At 42.3% G+C, this 19,434-nt stretch overlaps 2 protein-coding genes across 6 annotated transcripts in view; one reads left to right on the forward strand and one right to left on the reverse strand.

The window, feature by feature from the left end:
- The window catches only part of STIM1 (stromal interaction molecule 1), a 238,412-nt gene that overhangs the window by 115,888 nt on the left and 103,090 nt on the right, over positions 1 to 19,434 (forward strand). The gene's annotated exons all lie outside the window — the stretch shown is intronic.
- LOC101127907 (non-histone chromosomal protein HMG-14-like) lies at positions 18,884 to 19,189 on the reverse strand. The gene has a single exon (XM_055355241.2). It carries the CDS (start codon positions 19,187 to 19,189, stop codon positions 18,884 to 18,886), a length of 306 nt encoding a protein of 101 aa, XP_055211216.2.

Genomic DNA, 19,434 nt, shown 5'->3' on the forward strand with positions numbered 1-19,434 from the left:
TCCACTGCTCTCCCTGCAATCTCAGGCCTCACATGGTTAGAGAGGCCTGCTGGTCTAGGTTTGCATGATCAATCACAAGCTACCTTCCTGAGAGAGAAAGTACCAAAATGTGTGTGCCTGAGTCACTTCAAACATGTATAAGATAGCCTTAGAGTTCAGGATCTAACTAGAAAGTTGGGTAGATATCTCAGGGTTTAGAATATTGTGTAATGGATGGTGGGGTACCAGAAACCCTGGTTCTTTTGGCCATTGAGGACCTGAAGGGTTTTTTTTTTTCATTCATAAAACTTTTATTCCACTTACATGAATTTAATACACGTGTTCTTAACAATTATGCTTGGATTATTAATGAAAATTTCATAAGATGTTAAACAAAGCTAGCTATCATCTCAAGTTATTTCTTTGTTAACTATTTTTACAGCACATGCATGTTAGGCAAGTATCAAAAAAAATCACAACAGCAAAAAACCTAAAAAAAAGAAGTTAAATACATGGGTTTTTCTTTTTTTGTTTTACTGCTGTGCTTGATATACATGAAGTAATGAATATCAAGCAATTCATTTTTACTGCATCTTTACTTTTACATTTGTTTTTAGGTTGCCTAAAACATTTAAATACAAATAAAATGAGTGTAGCAAAAATAATGAAAGCCAACAGCAGGTAACTTTACAAATAATGGAATGTGAACTGTTTCTGCCCTTATCCAGAGTAAAATGGGTCACAACTTTGTCTAAAGGAACACTTCTGCAGCCGTAGTCAAAGGTGTGCACAGTGAGATTGAATATTCCATAGATATACAAGATGTAACATGTGGGCCAGGTGTGGTGGCTGACACCTATAATCCCAGCACTTTGGGAGGCCAAGGCAGGAGGACTGCTTGAGGCCAGGAGTTCAAGACCAGCCTAGTCAACATAGTGAGAACTTGTCTCTATAAAAAAATAAACAAGTATTAAAAAAAAAAAAAAAAAAGGGCCGGGCACGGTGGCTCACGCCTGTAATCCCAGCACTTTGGAAGGCCGAGGCGGGTGGATCACGAGGTCAGGAGATTGAGACCATCCTGGCTAAGACGGTGAAACCCCGTCTCTACTAAAAATACAAAAAATTCTCCGGGCGTGGTGGCGGGCGCCTGTAGTCCTAGCTACTCCGGAGGCTGAGGCAGGAGAATGGCGTGAGCCCGGGAGGCGGAGCTTGCAGCCAGCCGAGATCGCAACACTGCACTCCAGCCTGGGTGACAGAGCAAGACTCCGTCTCAAAAACAAAAAAAAACAAAAAAACAAAACAAAACAAAAAAGATGTAACGTGATATCCATGGGATATTGTTTCTACCACAGCCGTTTAAGTGCTCCAAACCTTAAAGTACCCAGAGTTACTACACCTGTGACTGGAACCAATGATCCCTTTTACTCCCTACCAGGACAAACCAATGTGTAGGCAGTTTTCTTTGCTTAGACATGAAGCAGTTTTAACACTGGCCCTTGTGAAGCCACAATGTACCAAAAGTACTATGCCAAACATTTATAACCTTTATAAAAATTCCACATTTCCATATTGGCCACCTCAAAATGGAAACAGATAACTCCCTAAATGTTAACCGGCCCTGCTCTCCTAATATTAAACATAAAAACCACATGGGAAATATAGATATTCAAGTAGAAGTAGCATAAACCTGTCATAAATCATAAACAAAAACTCTTTGTGGGACAGCATGGATGACAAATGGTCTACTATGTAACTTTTAGAATGAGGCAGACAAAGTTGGAAGGCTGGTTAATTTTCCCCTTGTTCTCCTGCTTCAGCTTCATTTCCTTGGGTTCCGATGAAGGACCTGAGATTTTTATAAGTCATCTTAAAAGCCTTGCTGATTACTCAAGAGCCTTAGTAGAAGTCTGAAGGGGTGCTCTATTGAGGCCTCATGTATTCAGCCTCCTACTGGTAACTTTTCTGCATAACTGGACTGTAACCCCAGTTACAGATCTTTTAAAATTTTTGCCATTTCTGAAGTAAGTCTTTCTTCCTACAGATTATTGTGACTAGAGTGTTAACTTTTCTTTGTATGAATCAAAGCATGTCTTCAGGGCCTCTTGCACTATTACCCCAGTACCTAGATTCCTATATACATTCTTATGATTGCCTCTTATAGTTTTTCTTCTTATAGTTTTATCTCTTCTTTGATTCATTTTCATTTCTTTTTTTATAGACACATTTATTCAGCATCACGATCAAACTATTACATTTAGCAATCAACAGCATGAGTAAAAAAAATTATCTACACTAAAACTCTTTGTTGGCATGCTTTACATTTTCCACAGAAAAGAAACTAAAATAACCTGTTATACAATTAGTCACACAGTCCTACTTTTTTTTTTTTTTGCCTATACACATTAATATTGTCTAAAACATGTCTTCTTTGTAGCAGCTAGGCCCTGCCACCACTGTGCTTGGCTGAGTTCACAAATCTGTTGTAACCTGTAGCTTCTTTGTCACTTCTCTGGCTCTCTTCTGCTAAGCATTTTTCTGGCAGTGATTAAAATCTGCCACTGCCGTAGCTACTGACTGGAACCACCACAGCTGCCTTGGTTTTGTGTTTTGGCCAGTATAGAATCCAGAGCTTCTGCCTCCAAAGTTTCCTCCCTTCGTGCATCCAAAATTTGAGGACTGATTGTTATAATTGCCAAAATTATTGTAGCTTCCACCACCTCCAAAATTGCTTTCACTGCCACCAACAAAGCTGCTTCTGCCTCCATCGTTGTTATAGCTGTGAGAGCTGACACTCCTGCTGTAGCCACTGCCCTGATTTCCATAATCCTGCCTCCACTTCCATAGCCTCTGCTTCCTTCAGCGTAACCAGGGCTGCCCCTCTATAACCACTGTTGTTACCAAATCCATTATAGCCATCCCTGTTGCTACCAGATCACCACCAGCATGGCTGCTACCAAAGTCACCACAACCACTGAAGTTTCTCCTCCATGACCAAAGTTGTCATTCCCACCAAAACCACCTCCACGACCATCACCAGAGTTTCTAGAACCATTTCGACCTCTTTGGCTAGATGAAACACTAGCCATCTCTTTCTTTGTCAGGGCATCCCTAACTTCATAGTTGTGGCCATTCACAGTATGGTATTTCTTTTTTTTTCTCTCGAGACAAGGTCTTGCTCTGTTGCCCAGGCTGGAGTGCAGTGGTGTGAACACAGCTCACTGCAGCTTGGACCTCCTGGGCTCCAGTGATCCTCCCATCTCAGCCTCCCGAGTAGCTGGGACTACAGGTGCGCACCACTGCACCTAGCTAATTTTTGTATTTTTTGTAGAGATGAGGTCTTGCCATGCTGCCCAGGCTGGTCTTGAACTCCTGGGCAAGTGATCCCCTGCCTCGGCCTCCCAAAGTGCTAGAATTACAGGCATGAGCCACTGCACCCAGCCAGTATTTCTTTTAAAAATATTTGTTTATTTATTTTGAGACAAAGTCTCACACTGTCGGCCAGGCTGGAGTTCAGTGGTGTGCGCATGGCTCACTGTAGCCTTTACCTCCCAGGCTCAAACGATCTTCCCCTAGCCTCTTGAGTAGCTGGGACTATAGGCACATGCCACCATACCCAGCTAATTTAAAAATTTTTTTTTTTAAATTTAAAATGTATCTTTTTTAAAGCCCCCAACAAATATCCTTTTCATAGTTAAGTGGGCATGTGGTCTTTGAGAATCTTCTCTTGATACAGCTCTTCTGTCCACCTTATGTAGCCTTGCATTCACGGCTGCATCCACCTCCTCCACAGTGGCATATGTGACAAACCCAAAGCCCCTGGAGCACTTGGTATTTGGATCTCTCATTACCACAGTCTGTGAGTGCTCCCTGTTGCTCAGAATGGCTCATTGGACCCTCACTGGTCATTTCAAAGCCCAACTCTCTGATGAAGAACTTCTACAGCTGTTGGGACTACTTAAGATACTCTGTCTTAGACGTGATAGCAGTGGGAAGAGAGACTTTAATGATGTTTTCAGCGGCATCCATGGGTAGAAAAAGCCATTCTCGTTTCTAATTGCTGAATATACTCTGCTGTGAAATTAGACTTAGGGCAAACTGAGACTCAGTAGGCATGTTATAGAAAAATATATAATCAGGCCAGTTGTGGTGGCTCACAGCTGTAATCTGAGCACCTTGGGAGGCTGAGGCAGGAGGATTGCTTGAGCCCAGGAGTTCAAGACCAGCCTGGACAACATAGGGAGACTCTATCTCTACCAAAAAAAAAAAAAAAAAAAAAGCCAGATATTGGCACAGAGACCCTAAAAGAGACTTTTTAAGAGTCTCTTAAAAGAAAAGAAAAATATATAATCATTTGTGTAGGGGCAGCTAGTTTGGTTAAGTGCCATCTTTGCTTGCTTCTCTTCTGGATAGCAGAGGCTATGTATTGTGGGCCCTTCAGATGTGCAAGATGGCTCTATTGGTGATGGTGCCCTTCTTGCAGAGCTGGCATGGAGTTCTACCAGGCTGGCAGTATGAGAATTCATGAGCTGTGTTCTGTTCAAACCTCTGGTGGGGTTTGCTCCATGGGCAAAAGATTTGTTGCAGTGGGATGGTACTGTTAGTTTGTCCTTAACAGTATGAGTTGGGCAGACAAGGGCCTACCTAAGACCATTGTCCCCTTGACTGGACCAGACTTTTTGAGAGCAGTGCTATTTTCTTTTCTGGAGCCTACATGGCAAATCAGGGCATTTATTGAGTCATTAAACAAATTCTTATTTAATACGTATTAAAGCCAGGCACTATTCGAAGGCTAGGGATTCCACAGTGTACAAAACAGATAAGATCCCTGCTTTTAGGGAGCTTGCGTTCTAGTGATCTGTATGTCACAGGTGATTAAGTGATAAGAAAACTTTGAAATTAGGCAGAACTGTGATCAGATTATAGTAGTCTAGTGACTTTCCCTTTGGTTTTCTCAGGGTAAAGTGGTAGTTAATGATTCCTACCATTGCAGCGTTGTTGTCAGGATTAAGTGAGAAAAGTGCTGTTTAAAGTTCCCAACACAAAGAATTCTCAAAACTCGACAATAGAAAATAAGCCAGGCCAGGTGTGGTAGTGGCTCATGCCTGTAATCCCAACACTTTGGGAGGCTGAGGCAGGCAGATCACTTGAGGTCAGGAGTTTGAGACCAGCTTGGCCAACATGGCGAAACCCTCTCTGTACTAAAAATACAAAAAAATTAGCTGGTGTGGTGACACGTGCCTGTAATCCCAGTTACTGGGAAGGCTGAGGCAGGAGAATCGCTTGAAGCCGGGAGGCGGAGGTTGCAGTGAGTGGAGATCGCACCACTGCATTCCAGATTGGGCAACAAAGTGAGACTCTGCCTCAAAAAAAAGAAGAAGAAGAAGAAGGAAGAAGGAAGAAGGAAGAAGAAAATAAACCATTTAATAAAAAATGGGAAAAGATTTGAACAGAGACTTCAAAGTAGATATATGGATGGCTAATAAGCTATGAAAAGATACTCAATATTATTAACCGTTAGGGAAATGCAAATTAAAACCATAATGAGGTATCACCACATGCCTGTTAGAATGGCTAAAAATAAAAAATGGACAATATCAAGTCCTGGACGAGGAGGAAGAGCCACTGGAACTCTTGCTGATGGGAATGCAAGATGATACCGCCAGTCTGGAAAAGTTTCACAGTTTCTTACAAAGTTAAATATATGTCCCAGCAATTCTTCCTCTAGGTATTTACCCTATAAATAAATGAAACTTTGTATTCACAGTAGAACCTGTACATGAATGTTTATAGTATCTTTATTTGTGATTGCCAAAAACTGGACATAACCCAAATGTCCTTCAATGTATGAACGGATAAACAGACTATGGAAAACTACTCAGCAATATAAAGGCATGGATTTTTTGGATGAACACCTGTGGGGAAAAGCAAAAACAAAAGGCAAAAACAAAAAGCAAAACAAAGGCATGAACTACTAATATACACAACATATGTGAATCTCAGAGGCATTATCTGAGGGAAAGAAAACAGTCTCAAAAAATTACATACTATGTGATTCTATTTATATGACATTCTGAGAAAGGCAAAACTATAGGGATGGAGACTAGGTCAGTGGTTATCAGGGGTTATTAGTGTAGGGGAGGGTTTGACTACAAGGGGAAAGCATGGAGGAAGTTTTTGGGAGTAATGGCCTAACTGTTCTGTGTCCAGATTGCAGGGCAGTTACATGAATCTATTAATAAATATGTATTAAAACTCATGGAACTATGCGCCAAAAAGTTAAATTTCATCATATGTTAATTTTTTAAAAGTTCCCAGCATAGTACCTGACACGTAATTCAAGCTCAGTGAATACTCGCTACTTTCCCTTTTCTCTTTTCCTCTATATATCCAGGAAATCAACTAGCATCTGACAGTTGTATTTTTCTTAGATAGGGTCTCACTATGTTGCCTAGGCTGGTGTTGAACTCCTGGGCTCAAGAAATCCTCCTGCCTCAGCCTCCCAAAGTTCTGGGATTACATATGTGAGCCACCACGCCTAGCCTGACAGTTGTTTTTTTTTGGAGATGGAGTCTCACTCTGTCACCCAGAATGGAGTGCAGTGGTACAGTCTTGGCTCACTGCAACCGCTACCTCCTGGGTTCAAGCGATTCTCCTGCATCAGCCTCCCTAGTAGCTGGAACTACAGGCACGTACTGCCACACCCAGCTAATTTTTGTATTTTTAGTAGAGATGGGGTTTCGCCATGTTGGTCATGCTGGTCTTGAACTTCTGACCTCAGGTGATCTGCCTGCCTCCATCTCCGAAAGTGCTGGGATTACAGGCATGAGCCACCATGCCTGGCCCCTGACAGCTGTATTTTAATGTTTGTCTGATGTATTTTGAGCCCCTTTAGGGAAAGAACTGCTCTTATCTTGTTTGTCTCTCTTTTCCCCAGTGCCCAACAAAGTCTGTTATAGAATATATGCTTAATCACTGTGTTGAATGACTGACCAATATTGCTATAGCAGAATGCTATCATTCTGCTATGGGAGTCTTAGCAAGGGTGTGATCACACATTTTAGGGGATAAGGATGAGTAGGTAGCAGTATGAATCCAGGAAGCTACAAGATCTGCTTATGACTTCTGTTAGTGTCTGTGGTGTCTGGTATAGAAGTATAACACAGGGTTATGAGCTTATGCTCTGGAATCATACAGACTCCGTTCTGCCTCTTCCAGCTGTGGAAACTTAGAGAAGTTACATAATCCCTTTCCACCTCAGTTTCTTCATTAGAAATTGGAGTAATAATAGTAGTAGGCTTTTCATGAAGTTGTTGCAAATATTAAATGAATAATGCATGTAAAGCACTTAATACAATGCCTGGCACATAGAAGAGGCTCAATTAAAGTTTTTACGTTATCATCAGAAAGAACATATATTTTGATGCAAACAAGCCTGTATTCAAAACTTGGCTTTGCCACTTACTGGCTATACAACTTTAGGCAAATAACCTTACCTTTCTGAGCCTTGATTTTTTTTTTAAGCTATTTGAGGAGGGATGTTGTGAGACATTAATGTATGTAAAGCCCCTAGCACAATGCCTGGTACGTGATAGGTGCTAAAGCCATGTTTTTTTCTCCCTCAACATGAGGGTACAATAGTGAGGGCTGGCTTGTATAGCAAAATTCCATATCAGCTCTATCACCATCCCATGGCACCACAGCATTTGGCCATGGGAGCCACTCCCAGCAGTGTGCCTAACTTGACTAGGGCCAGGACACTGTAGGAGGCAGAGGTAGTTCTGTTTTCACTTAAGTGGTTGATATTAAGAGGGAGGGCATGATAAAGCAGGATCACACATTTATAGGGACTACAACTTTTCTGGCAGCTCACCCAGCCTCCTACATATGCCTGTGTACTTTTTTTTTTTTTTTTTGAGACGGAGTTTCGCTCTTGTTGCCCAGGCTGGAGTGCAATGGCACTATCTCGGCTCACTGCAACCTCCGCCTCCCAGGTTCAAGCGATTCTCCTGCCTCAGCCTCCTGAGTAGCTGGGATTACAGGCATGCACCACCACGCCTGGCTAATTTTGTATTTTTAGTAGAGACGGGGTTTCTCCATGTTGGTCAGGCTGGTTTCAAACTTCTGACCTCAGGTGATCCGCCCGCCTCGGCCTCCCAAAGTGCTGGGATTACAGGTGTGAGCCACCACGCCCGGCGCCTGTGTACTTTTAAAAAGGTCTGGCTTTTGGGCCAGGCACGGTGGCTCATGCCTGTAATCCCAGCATTTTGGGAGGCCAAGGCGGGTGGATCACTTGAGGTCAGGAGTTTGAGACCAGCCTGTCCAACATGGTGAAACCCCGTCTCTACTAAAAATACACAAATTAGCTGGGGTTGGTATCAGGTGCCTAGAATCCCAGCTGCTCGGGAGGCTGAGGCATGAGAATCACCTGAACCCCAGGGAGGCGGAGGTTGCAGTGAGCCGGGATTGTGCCACTGTACTCCAGCCTGAGTGACAGAGTAGAAATGTCATGAGACCTGTTTAGAGTTTAGTGGGGGTAGAAATAGACTTGTTTTCTATTTTTTTCATTGTCCCATCCAGAGGCATGCTAGGTCCTGGGAGGCTGTGAGAGTTCGGGAAGCTGGCATCAGGTTCCCGATGCCACCATTTGGCTTCAACGCTCCCACCATTTGGCTTTAGCTCATGCTACTAGTTCATGTTATGCTGTATTTCCTTACTCTATGCTATAGCCACCCCAAACAGAATCAGAGCTAAGGGAGCTAAACTCTGAGGGGAGCAGTCAGCAGGTTCACTTGCAATATCTAAAGTGCCAGGAGGAACTTGGACTTTATAGGTAGTAGTATATACGGACAGAGTAGGAAGCCCAGTGCTGTGGTTAATATGGGCCAAATTAGATGAAGATTAAGTAGCTGGGTTATTTGCAGATGTTATTACCATAATTAATAATAATTGTATTCCCTTTTGTGCTCTGGGCCTCACTTTCTTATATTCAGATAGCTGTAGACAACCCTTAAGTGTTCTGCCTCTGGTCTCTCCCAGAAAGCCCATGTTGTACATGCTGCCGGTGATCTTCCTAACCTACATTTGGGTTCTGTGTCTCCTGCATGATTTCCTTTTCCTGTTTCCTTTAACTTCCTGTACCTACCACTCCATCTCTTTAAATCCGATTTTAGCCTTTCTTTTCTTTGTTTTTCATTGAAATATATTTTTAAAAGAGTCAGGGTCTTGCTATGTCCTCTAGGCTGGAGTGCAGTGGCACAATCATGGCTCACTGTAGCCTTGAGCTCCTGGGCTCAAATGATCCTTCTACCTCAGCCTCCCAAGTAGGTAGGACTACAGGTGTGCACCACCACACTAGGCTAACTATTTTTGTAGAGACAGGGTCTTGCTATGTTGCCAAGTCTTGTATTGAACTCCTGGTCTCAAGCAACCCCTTACCTCAGCCTCCCGAGTTGCTGGGGATTACAGGTGAGAGCCACTGCACCTTGGCTATGTTTGTTAATTCTCTAGACATACCTCCTGCCGCTGTGGTCTGGCTCCAATCTTCTTTGTCTTATAAACATTTTATGTTTATTTCCAGTCCCCTTTCTTTGCTCAGGTAGTTCTCCTTACCTGGAATTAACCTCTTGTGCCCCTCCCTGCACTCCTAGCCCTGTCTGTATCAATCTTAGTTGTCCTCTGGAATGTGCCAGCTTCATTTTATATGAACCTTCCCTGACTTTCCCATTCCTACTGATCTTCCTCATCTCAATACTAACTCCCATAGTACATAGTCTCTATCACTCGATTTAGCACTTAATTAGAAATTGCCTTGCTTTGTGCCCTAATGATTTTGATTGTATTGTTTTGTCTATAACTTTGTGTTCCTGCACTAATACTGGCATTATTAAAGCACAACTCATCAGATTACTTCTACCATGTGCCAAGCCAAGCTGACTACATATAAAGTTTTGTTTAATCCTTAACCACTCTGTGAACTAGGTGTTATTAACTCCATTTTAGAGATGATAAAACTATGAATGAGTGGCTTACTTTTGCTTGTTTAATTAATCTAAACTCTGGTCTGTCCTTCAATGCTCCCACCATTTGGCTTTAGCTCATGCTGCTAGTTCATGTTATACTGTATTTCCTTACTCTATGCTATAGCCACCCCAAACTTGCTCTTCATATCTTATCACTGTGCCCCTGTTCCAGATAAATCCTTATCCTGGCATTTTTCTGCTTCCCACTTTGCCTGTAAAAATCAAGCCAGGTTTGGTGGTTCATGCCTATAATCTCAGCTACTTGGTTGAGACAGGAGGATCGCTTGAGGCCAGGAGTTCTAGACCAGGCTGGGCAACATAACAAGACCCCATCTCTTTAAAAAAAAAAAAAACCCACACATTTCAGTGCAATGCCTGGAATAAAACAACAACAACAACAACAACAAAAAACCAAATAGAAACAAAAGGAAAAAGAAATTTCATTTGTCCACCAAGGCCTAGATCAGGGTTTCGGAACCTCAGCATTATTGATATTTTGTGCCAGATAGTTCTTTGTTGTGGGGAGCTGTCTTGTACATTGTAGGATGTTTACTAGCATTCCTAGCCTCTACATACTGGATGCCAGTAGCAAACCTTTCCCCTTCCCCCTTCCAGTTTGACAACCAAAAATATTGCCAGTTACTATTGTCAGTTGTCAGTTTTCAAACTGCCCCTTGTTGAGAACTACTGGCCTAGATTAAATGTTGCTTCATCCAAGAAATATATATATATATATATTTTGGAGACGGAGTCTTGTTCTGTCGCCCAGGCTGGAGTGCAGTGGTGTGATCTCGGCTCACTGCAACCTCTGCCTCCCAGGTTCCAATGATTCTTCTGCCTCAGGCTCTCTTTCATCATGTTGGCCAAGCTGGTCTTGAACTCCTGACCTTGTGATCCATCTGCCTCGGGCTCCCAAAGTGCTGGGATTATAGGCGTGAGCCACCACGCCCAGCCAATCCGAGAAATCTTGTTTGTTCTCCTACAGTGGGAAGTAATCCTTTCTCATGTTCGAGAGTACTTGGCATGAACCTTATGTTTGTCATGTTGCTCTGTTCTGTATTGTAATTGGGTCCATCCTTAACTGTCCTACCAGATTTTGAGTTCCTTTAGGGGTCATGAACTAGGTTTTATTCATTGCTGTTTCTCATAACATTGTGTTTGGTTCAGGACCTTTCTCATAAGGGTGCTGAGTTGAGGTTTTTTTGAATTTTGAATTTGAAAACAAAGATACTATCTTATTGTTTTATGCCCTTTAAATTGTTTCTCTAGTGCAAAGGAGGAGTACAGAGTGGGCTGGTCAATGGTACTGGGGACAGAGTGCTTTGGACTTGTGAGTTCCCTGTCAGGATAAAAGCTGAAGTCAGTGTTGGGTTGTTTTTCTGGAGTTGCTACAGTCTGGGCTCTAGATATGTTAGTATATGACCTATACGTCTGATCTCCTCTGTGACCTTCTTCCCTACCCTTCTGCCCTATGTTATGAATCGTGCAGAATCTGGATGGAGGTAAGATTACTGTACTTAAAATGGTAGGAAAGACTTTAAGAATAACACATACTATAGGAGCACAAGTGAAGAAAAAAAGGAAAACACTGAGAATGCCCAAAGGCTATGTAGTAGAGCAAAAGTATGTACTTATAAAGCAAGAAAGATGATAGTTTCAGGTATACTTTTGCCAATTATTAGTTGTTTGACTTTGGAAAGTTTCTCTCTCTCTCTGTCTCTTTCTTTTCTTTTCTTTTTGTTTCTTTTTTCTTTTCTTTTCTTTCTTTTTTTTTTTTTGAAATAGAGTCTTGCTCTGTCACCCAGCCTGGAGTGCAGTGGCATGCTCACAGCTTACTGCAGCCTCAAACTCCTGGGCTCAAGCAATCTTCCAACTACAGCCTCCTGAGTAGCTGGGACTACAGGTGCACGCCACTATGCCCAGTTAATTTTTGTATTTTTTGTAGAGACGGGGTTTCGCCATGTTACCCAGGCTGGTCTCAAAACTCCTGGGCTCAAGCAATCTCTGCCCACCTCAGCCTCCCAAAATCCTGGGATCGTAAACATGAGCCACCGCACTCAGCCTGGAAAATTTTCTTAAACTCTGTGATCTTTCATTTCCTTACCGTCAAATTAGTCAGTAATTCCTACCTTGAAAGATTATGGCAAAGATGAAATGAAATCATGTATATCAAGTACCCAGCCTATGGTCTAGTTTATAGTAGCAGTATTTCTACTTCTTTAACTCGTACTACCATTGCTATGATGTGGTAAGCTTGTGCTGTGTACTCTTGCATATGCTGTCTCATATAATCCTTACAAGAAATCTCTGAGACAGACAGTAATTTTTTTCTGTATAACCCATAAGGAAAGAGACTGAGTTAGCTCATTGTTAACCATTTTTGAGGTTATTGTAACTCAGATGTGCCTCAGGCTGATGATAATGTTCTAAAATTAGATTGTGGTGATAGTTGTATACTTCTGTGAATATACTAAAAACTATTGGGTTTTATACTACAATTAGTATGTGAATTAAATCTCAATAAAGATGTTTTTTAAAAAAGTGTCACTGTATTGGTTGGAGTGGTGGTCACCTTTCGCTTGCCTTTCTGTAGCCCAGCCCATAACAATCCTTAGGGCCCTGTAGAAAAGCACTTTGAAAGTCATGTTGATTTCTATCTCCATTTTTAATTTTAATTTTTTTTGAGACAGGGTCTTGCTCTGTCACCCAGGCTGGAGTGCAGTGGCGTGATCTCTGCCCACTGCAGCCTCCATCTCCTAGGGTCAAGTGATTCTCATGCCTCAGCCTCCCGAGTAGCTGGGGCTACAGGCATGCACCAGCACGCCTGGCTAATGTTTTTGTGTTTTTAGTAGAGAAGGGGTTTCTCTGTGTTGGCCAGGCTGGTCTCGAACTCCTGGTCTCCAGTAATCGGCCTGCCTTGGCCTCCCAAAGTGTTGGGATTACAAGTGTAAGCCACCATGCCCTGCCTCTATCTCCATTTCCCCTACCTCCAACTTTGATAGAGATGCAGTGGTGCTTTGAAGTCTGAAGTACCATGGTTGCTGGAAGCAGATCCGTGGTTAGCTAACTGACAGCAAGGTTGCCTCAGTTCCTGGGGAGGTATAGATGACTTTTGAGAATGTCAGACTGAAGAGTCCTGGAGCATTCTCTTTTGGAGAATTTCTCCCTCTTTCCCTCTTTTTATTCCTTCCTTTTCCTTTTTTGTAGTTACTACTGCTTCTGGGGAAGTTAAGATGTCAAAGAATCTGTGGGACAACCCTGGTGGCAATTCCCTCTTACCCATATACCAGGGGCCTGAATCAATTTCTTGACCCCTACTATGTGACATTACATGTGAGGAGTTGTCAAAGACAGCCAGCCAAGTGGCTCTAGTTTTATTTTTCCTTGATTCACCTTGTGCTCAGGGCCTCTCTCTGATTCCCATGGCTGCTATATCACTCCCAGAGGCCATACTGGCACCTGAGAAGCAGAGCTCTCCTTTTGGTCCCTGGACCCAATTCTGAACATAACTTTTCTTTGCGTTCCCTGCACACAGCTTTGACAGCCTGGAGCTACTGCTGCTGCTGCTTTTTCTCTTTCTGCTCCTCCTCCTCCTCTTTCTCCTTTCTTTTTTTTTTTAGATGGAGTTTCCTCTTGTTGCTCAGGCTGGAGTACAGTGGCGCAGTCTCAGCTCACTGCAACCTCCGCCTCCTGGATTCAAGTGATTCTCCTGCCTCAGCCTCGTGAGTAGCTGGGATTACAGGCATATGCCAGCATGCCCGGCTAATTTTTGTATTTTTAGTAGAGACGGGGTTTCATATGTTGGTCAGGCTGGTCTCGAACTCCTGACCTCAAGTGATCCGCCCACCTTAGCCTCCTAAAGTCCTGGGACTACAGGTGTGAGCAACCGTGTCCAGCCTCTTTCTCCTTTCTTAAAAAAATTTACTATATGCAAATTTACTTCAGCATTGGTTTCTGGTATATATATTTTTTGCTACAGTAATTCTTCTTTGACTTCAGTTTGGAGGCACTGCTCTGCCTTTTTTCTTTCTAGTTCTCTGCCTGTATCCTGGTGCAGTCATCATCTTGTCTCCTACTTCTTGGAACATTCTGACCCCCTGCTCTTAATTCAGGCAAAGCACGGATTGAAGTCTGCTCAGGCCCTTTGGACAGAACAGAGATAGCTGACACCATGAATGACATAATTTTTCAAGTGAAACCTGCTCCTTAGGCTAAAGAAATGTCCTGTTCCCATTCTTCCTTGTAAGTACTTATAGGGTGGCTGTAGAATTCACCTACCAGGAGTGGCTCATCAGTTTATAGGCCGCAACTTCCATTGAGTTCAAGTTATTTGGCCCAGCTCATACATTCAGTCCTAACTTTTGTGAGTTTCTTAGAATAGCTTTAGAATAAACTATTTGGACTTTGACTTTTTAAAAGTCTAAGCATGAGCTTTGGAGTCCAACCTGGGTTCAAATCCAAACCTTGCAATGTACTAAGTATATGGCCAAGTGATTTGGAGACTCACTTTCCTCATCTATAAAGTAATGATGAAAATAAGATACTCTTTGCCATTAACAAACCCTAGGCTAGTGAGAGATACAATTATATAAACAGGCAGTGACAATAGCACATTTTAAGGGCTGTAATGGTAGTATGCATAGGTCCTGTGGGAGTTTCCAGAGGAATCAGGATGCAGTGATCTTACATGTACTGGTGTAGCAGAATCCATATTGTCAGCCAGCACGCAGGCAAGGGTACCAGTTCCCAGACAAGCTGAGCTACATATCAGTGAGAGTAGGCATAGTTTGCAATCTGTCCCAGTACCTTAGCCAGATACAAGATGAGGCAGCAGCTCCCCCAGATGGTACCCCTCATGTTTCCAGGAAAACCCGACGGTGGCTTGCTTTGACAGATAGGGAAATTCTTTCTCACTAAGCAGGCTGTTGTTTTCCTTCCCCCTCTCTTTGTTATTGAGTCTGCTTTGTCTTTTCTGGATGGTAATCCTGTCGATGACAGGGATGAGATATATTTGTAAGACTTGTTTGTATAGATGTCTATATATGTGTATATGTCTATATGTGCCTTTGTGTTTGTATTTTTTTTGTATGTGTGTATACATCATTTTGTGCTTGTGTGGGTATGTGTCTTTCTGCATTTAGATGTGTCTGTGTATGACAAGAAGTGGAGGGAGAAGAGGAACACTGAGCCAAGGAAGTAGGGGCTGAAAGAAAGCCCATAAATGAGGTTGAGGATCAAGGAGCAGGTTAGGGACAAAGGGTTTGGCCTGAGGTATAGGACACAGGACCTGGAAGTAAAAGCAGAGCCAGAAATGTAATCAGCAGCCCAAAGATGCTGTCAGTCTAGGCAGAATCTGGGCCCCACAGAGTGGTAGGCAGAATGCAGGTATCACCTAGCAGCCAGGAATGGTCAAGCTAGCAGAGAGAGAAAAGCCATGCTTCAGAAATTAAAAACTTCTGACTCTTCCTGTCTAAGGAGGAATTGGCAGCTGGCTCCCAAGGCCCTGCTTCCCTTCAGACCTAACTGGTGTTTGTGTTTGTTTGACTATATATGTATTTTTTCAAGTCCTTCTGTGCATGTCTGTGTCTGCATATGCCTCACATTCAGTGTACTTGTACTTCATAGCATTAAGAAGAATTGTCTGATTCACTTAAGTTCAGTGAGTTTCCTTTCATTTCCTTTCATTCATTCTTGTGTTCTTCTCCTCACTTATAAATACCTCCTTTGAAATCTTTCTTACTTTTTGATGTGCTCCTTGCCTTCTTTCTCTCTTTTTTCTTCAAACATATTTAGTGTGTGCTATGTGCTGGGTGCTGGATATGCTTTGCATATTCTTATTAAAGATGAATTTACTACCTACAAAGGTCTCACATATTACTGAGGCAAAAAAAATACATATTCAATCCCCATAGATATTGTAACAAGAGATGAGCCCTGCATGCTCTGGAAGTACAGAAAAGAGTTAATCCATCTGAGGATGACAGGAAACACTATCCAGAAAAGGTATTGCCTGAGATGAATTTTTGGAGATGAATAGGGGTTTACATGGGGAGGGGGCTGAGCATGATACATCATGTGGAGTAACAAGTATGATGTCCTTGGGAATCTGTGGTCAGTGGTTCTTTTAACTTGAGCAAATGTAATAGTGGGGCAGGGAGGGAGAGGTTGGGAATAAGATTAGAAAGGCAGGCTGTAGCCAGATTTGTGTGCCATACTGAGGAACTTGGATTTCATCCTAAAGTTGAAAAGCTAGAAGTAAACAGAGCTGGCCCTAATTCTGACTGAAGGTATGTCAGGAGCAGGTTTTGCAGAGGAGGTGAAGTTGGAACTTGGTTTTTACAGATGAGCAGGAGTTTACTAGATGAAGAAAGGAAGAAGAGCATTCCAGGAAAGGGGAACTTAACGAGTAAAGGCAGGAGGCAAAAAATATGGCAACTCTGGGAGACATCAAGTAGGGAAGTATCTAGAGAATAGTTACTTCATCTATGAGATAGGGACACCAGTAACATATACCTTCAATGGCTGATGTGAGGCTTGAAAAATATCCTTTGTAAACCATAGAGCTGTGTGCAAATTTCTATAGTTGTTGTGTTATCCAGTTTCTTCTAATTTTTTGTTAGTACCCAACATGCATCAGGCCTTCTCAGGTATAGATCCACATAGGCATACACCTCAGCAGTTTGGCACTGGCTTGATGAGAGGCATGTCCTCTTTTATCTAGCCACTTGGTGTCTCGAGGAGGCAGAGGTAAGATTAGAAGTCTCTGGGAAGTCACTGGTAAGATTAGAAGTTGCTGGGTCCCTTGACAAGGGGGCTCATATTCTTTATTCTTGTTTATCCTTAGACACTAGGTTTCTCCTCAGATAAACCAGTATAAATAGCATGAGCCCCCTTGTCAAGGGGACCTAGGTTCAGAATAGTCAAACACATATGAAGCATCTTCTACATACAGGCACTGTAAGGGACTGTGCCTTAAATTATCTCCTTTTCTCCACATTGTAACTGTGAGGTAGTTTGCATTTTACAGGCTCTAGGTGACACAGTGGTAAGTGGCAGAAATGTGATTCGAGACATTATCTGTGAAATTCTTTTTCCTCTGTGACACTTCATAAGCTTTGTGATTTCTCTGGATGTTGACCAAGCTGCGTAATCAGTTAAGAGTGGAAAACTTTGTGCAGTCTCAGGCAGTATGGGGATGGAGGAGTTGGAGAGAAAGTTGCTTGGCTCTGTCTTTGGGATTGAGTGGTAACACTTTCCTCTGCATAGAACAGTGGTTCTTTCCTTCAAGGACCAACTCTCTTCTATATATCTGTCTCACCTAGATGCTTTCAATATGTCTGATTAATCTGTGTGTCCTTGGATCTCAGCACAAGACCTGTCACATAGTAACTACTCAGTAAATATTGGTTAGGCAAATGAAAGAACAAATGGTGCTTAACAAAGGCTTCTGGAACTCCCAATGCCTGCACTATTCTTCTGCCTTCTCTTGTGTAGTACAGTACTCTTAATAGGATATTTTGTCCTTAAGGACACACACACACACACACACACACACACACACACACACACACACAGTGTGTATATATATTTTGTATTGCTCATTGATGCATAAGCCTAAATCCTCCCTCTTAGAGTTGATTAGATGCCAGAAGCTTCTTGGGAGAGGTATGAGTTTGTTTTATTCTCTTATATTCTTTGTCCCTAAGCCTCTTCCCATACCACTGCCCAAAGGTGAGTGTCATTTATAAGGAACATGTGATGAGCTCTAATTCTTTTTGCCAAGTCTATTGAAGTGGGTGTTGTATTTTGGAAATGGAGTCCTAGAGGTTTTCCTGCTGTTGAGTGTTTGGCTGGGTTTGTGATCCTCTCAGGGTGTTTGAAAGCCATGTATAGGGATGGTAGCATGAGGGAAAACTGAGCAGTGAATCGAAGTTGCCATTTGTTCATGGGGATTGTCAGGGAGAGAGATTTCCTTAGCACCTGAAGCCAGAGCAGAGGGTGGATTTATTATATCTAGTCCAGGGATCAGCAAACTGTTTTTTTCGTGTAGCCTGCAAACTAAAAATGATTTTTACATTTTTTTCTTTCATAATTGAGATTTTATTGGTTGAGGATCAGTACAAACATTTCAATTTGTACACAATTCTTAACATACGTACCGAAAATCTAAAAAGCCATGTATTGTAATTCTTTTTTTTTAAAGTTATTCCAGTGACTTTCCAGCTTAAAATTTGGAAGCAAATTGTCCTTAAGAGGCTATCAAGTACCGGTATGTTCACATGTTGATGAGCTGTTAACATACGTCCCACCAATTCACAACTGAATAGCATGTATACTACATATTCAAATTTTTAATCTTTCACAGCACAGTAACCAAGTGATTAGGAAAACAGGACTACCACAACCAAAGATGTTACAGAGTACACACAATTCTGACAGGGAGAGCCATGATCAAGGAGTGGTTTTCTTTAGGAAACAATTCTACTAAAAAATAACATGGGAATAGAAGTAATTTAAAATGTTCAAGACATTAAATGCAGGACTGACTCCATATTGTCATTTAATATGCATTGTATTATAGGATATAAAAACTAACCCCCATCTATGGAGTGTTAAGCTGACAGCAAAGACAGTCAAAACCTCCCATAATTCAATAACCCACACTGTTTTCTGGTTGTACCAAAAAATAAACAACCAGCGAATGATTTCACCTCTTAAATAAAGCATTTACACTTAAAAGATGGGATGAGGTGGGATTCCCTCCTTCTTAAAAATGTTTCTAGAGCTACTAAAAAACTTGCATTTACAAAATAGTTGATAAAAATATTCCTCTGGATTGTACAAGAAGGGAGACAGGGACCACTGATAATGTATGATGTGTGGTATTATTCAGACTTGGCTTCTTTCTCTCCTGCCTCATCAGAAGCTGGACTCTCCTCAGTTTTCTTTTCCCTGTTTACTGCAGGTAAATGTTCTTTAGTTTCTTGGTTAGCCACTTCGGCCTGTTTTCCCTTTGCTCCCCTTTTCCCTTTTGTTTGCACTTTTTTGTCTGAAGATTTATCCTTTGCTGCTGCCTTTTTCGGCTTCGCTTCCACTTTTGCAGGAGCAGGTTTAGCAGACAACCGCGCCGATCTCCTCTTGGGCTCTTCCTTGGCGGCCCCTTCCGCGGAGCTGACCTTCCTCTTAGGCATCCTGGAGGCGTGGAGGGTGCGTGCGGGATGTCTGTGAGCGGCGGCGCACCGAGAGCCTTCGCGAAGCTGGGCTGCCTGGTCGCTGCCGCTCCTCCCGCCGCCCGAGCTGCTGAGACCCCCAGAAGGGGCGGTGGGAGAACCCTGATTTTTACATTTTAAAATAGTTTAGGGGGAAAGCTAAAGAAGAATTTCAAGGTGTGAAATTTATATGAAATTGAAATTTCAGTGTCTGTAAAGTTTTATTG

Source organism: Gorilla gorilla, chromosome 9 (assembly GCF_029281585.2).
Source record: "Gorilla gorilla gorilla isolate KB3781 chromosome 9, NHGRI_mGorGor1-v2.1_pri, whole genome shotgun sequence".
Lineage (NCBI taxonomy): Eukaryota > Metazoa > Chordata > Mammalia > Primates > Hominidae > Gorilla > Gorilla gorilla.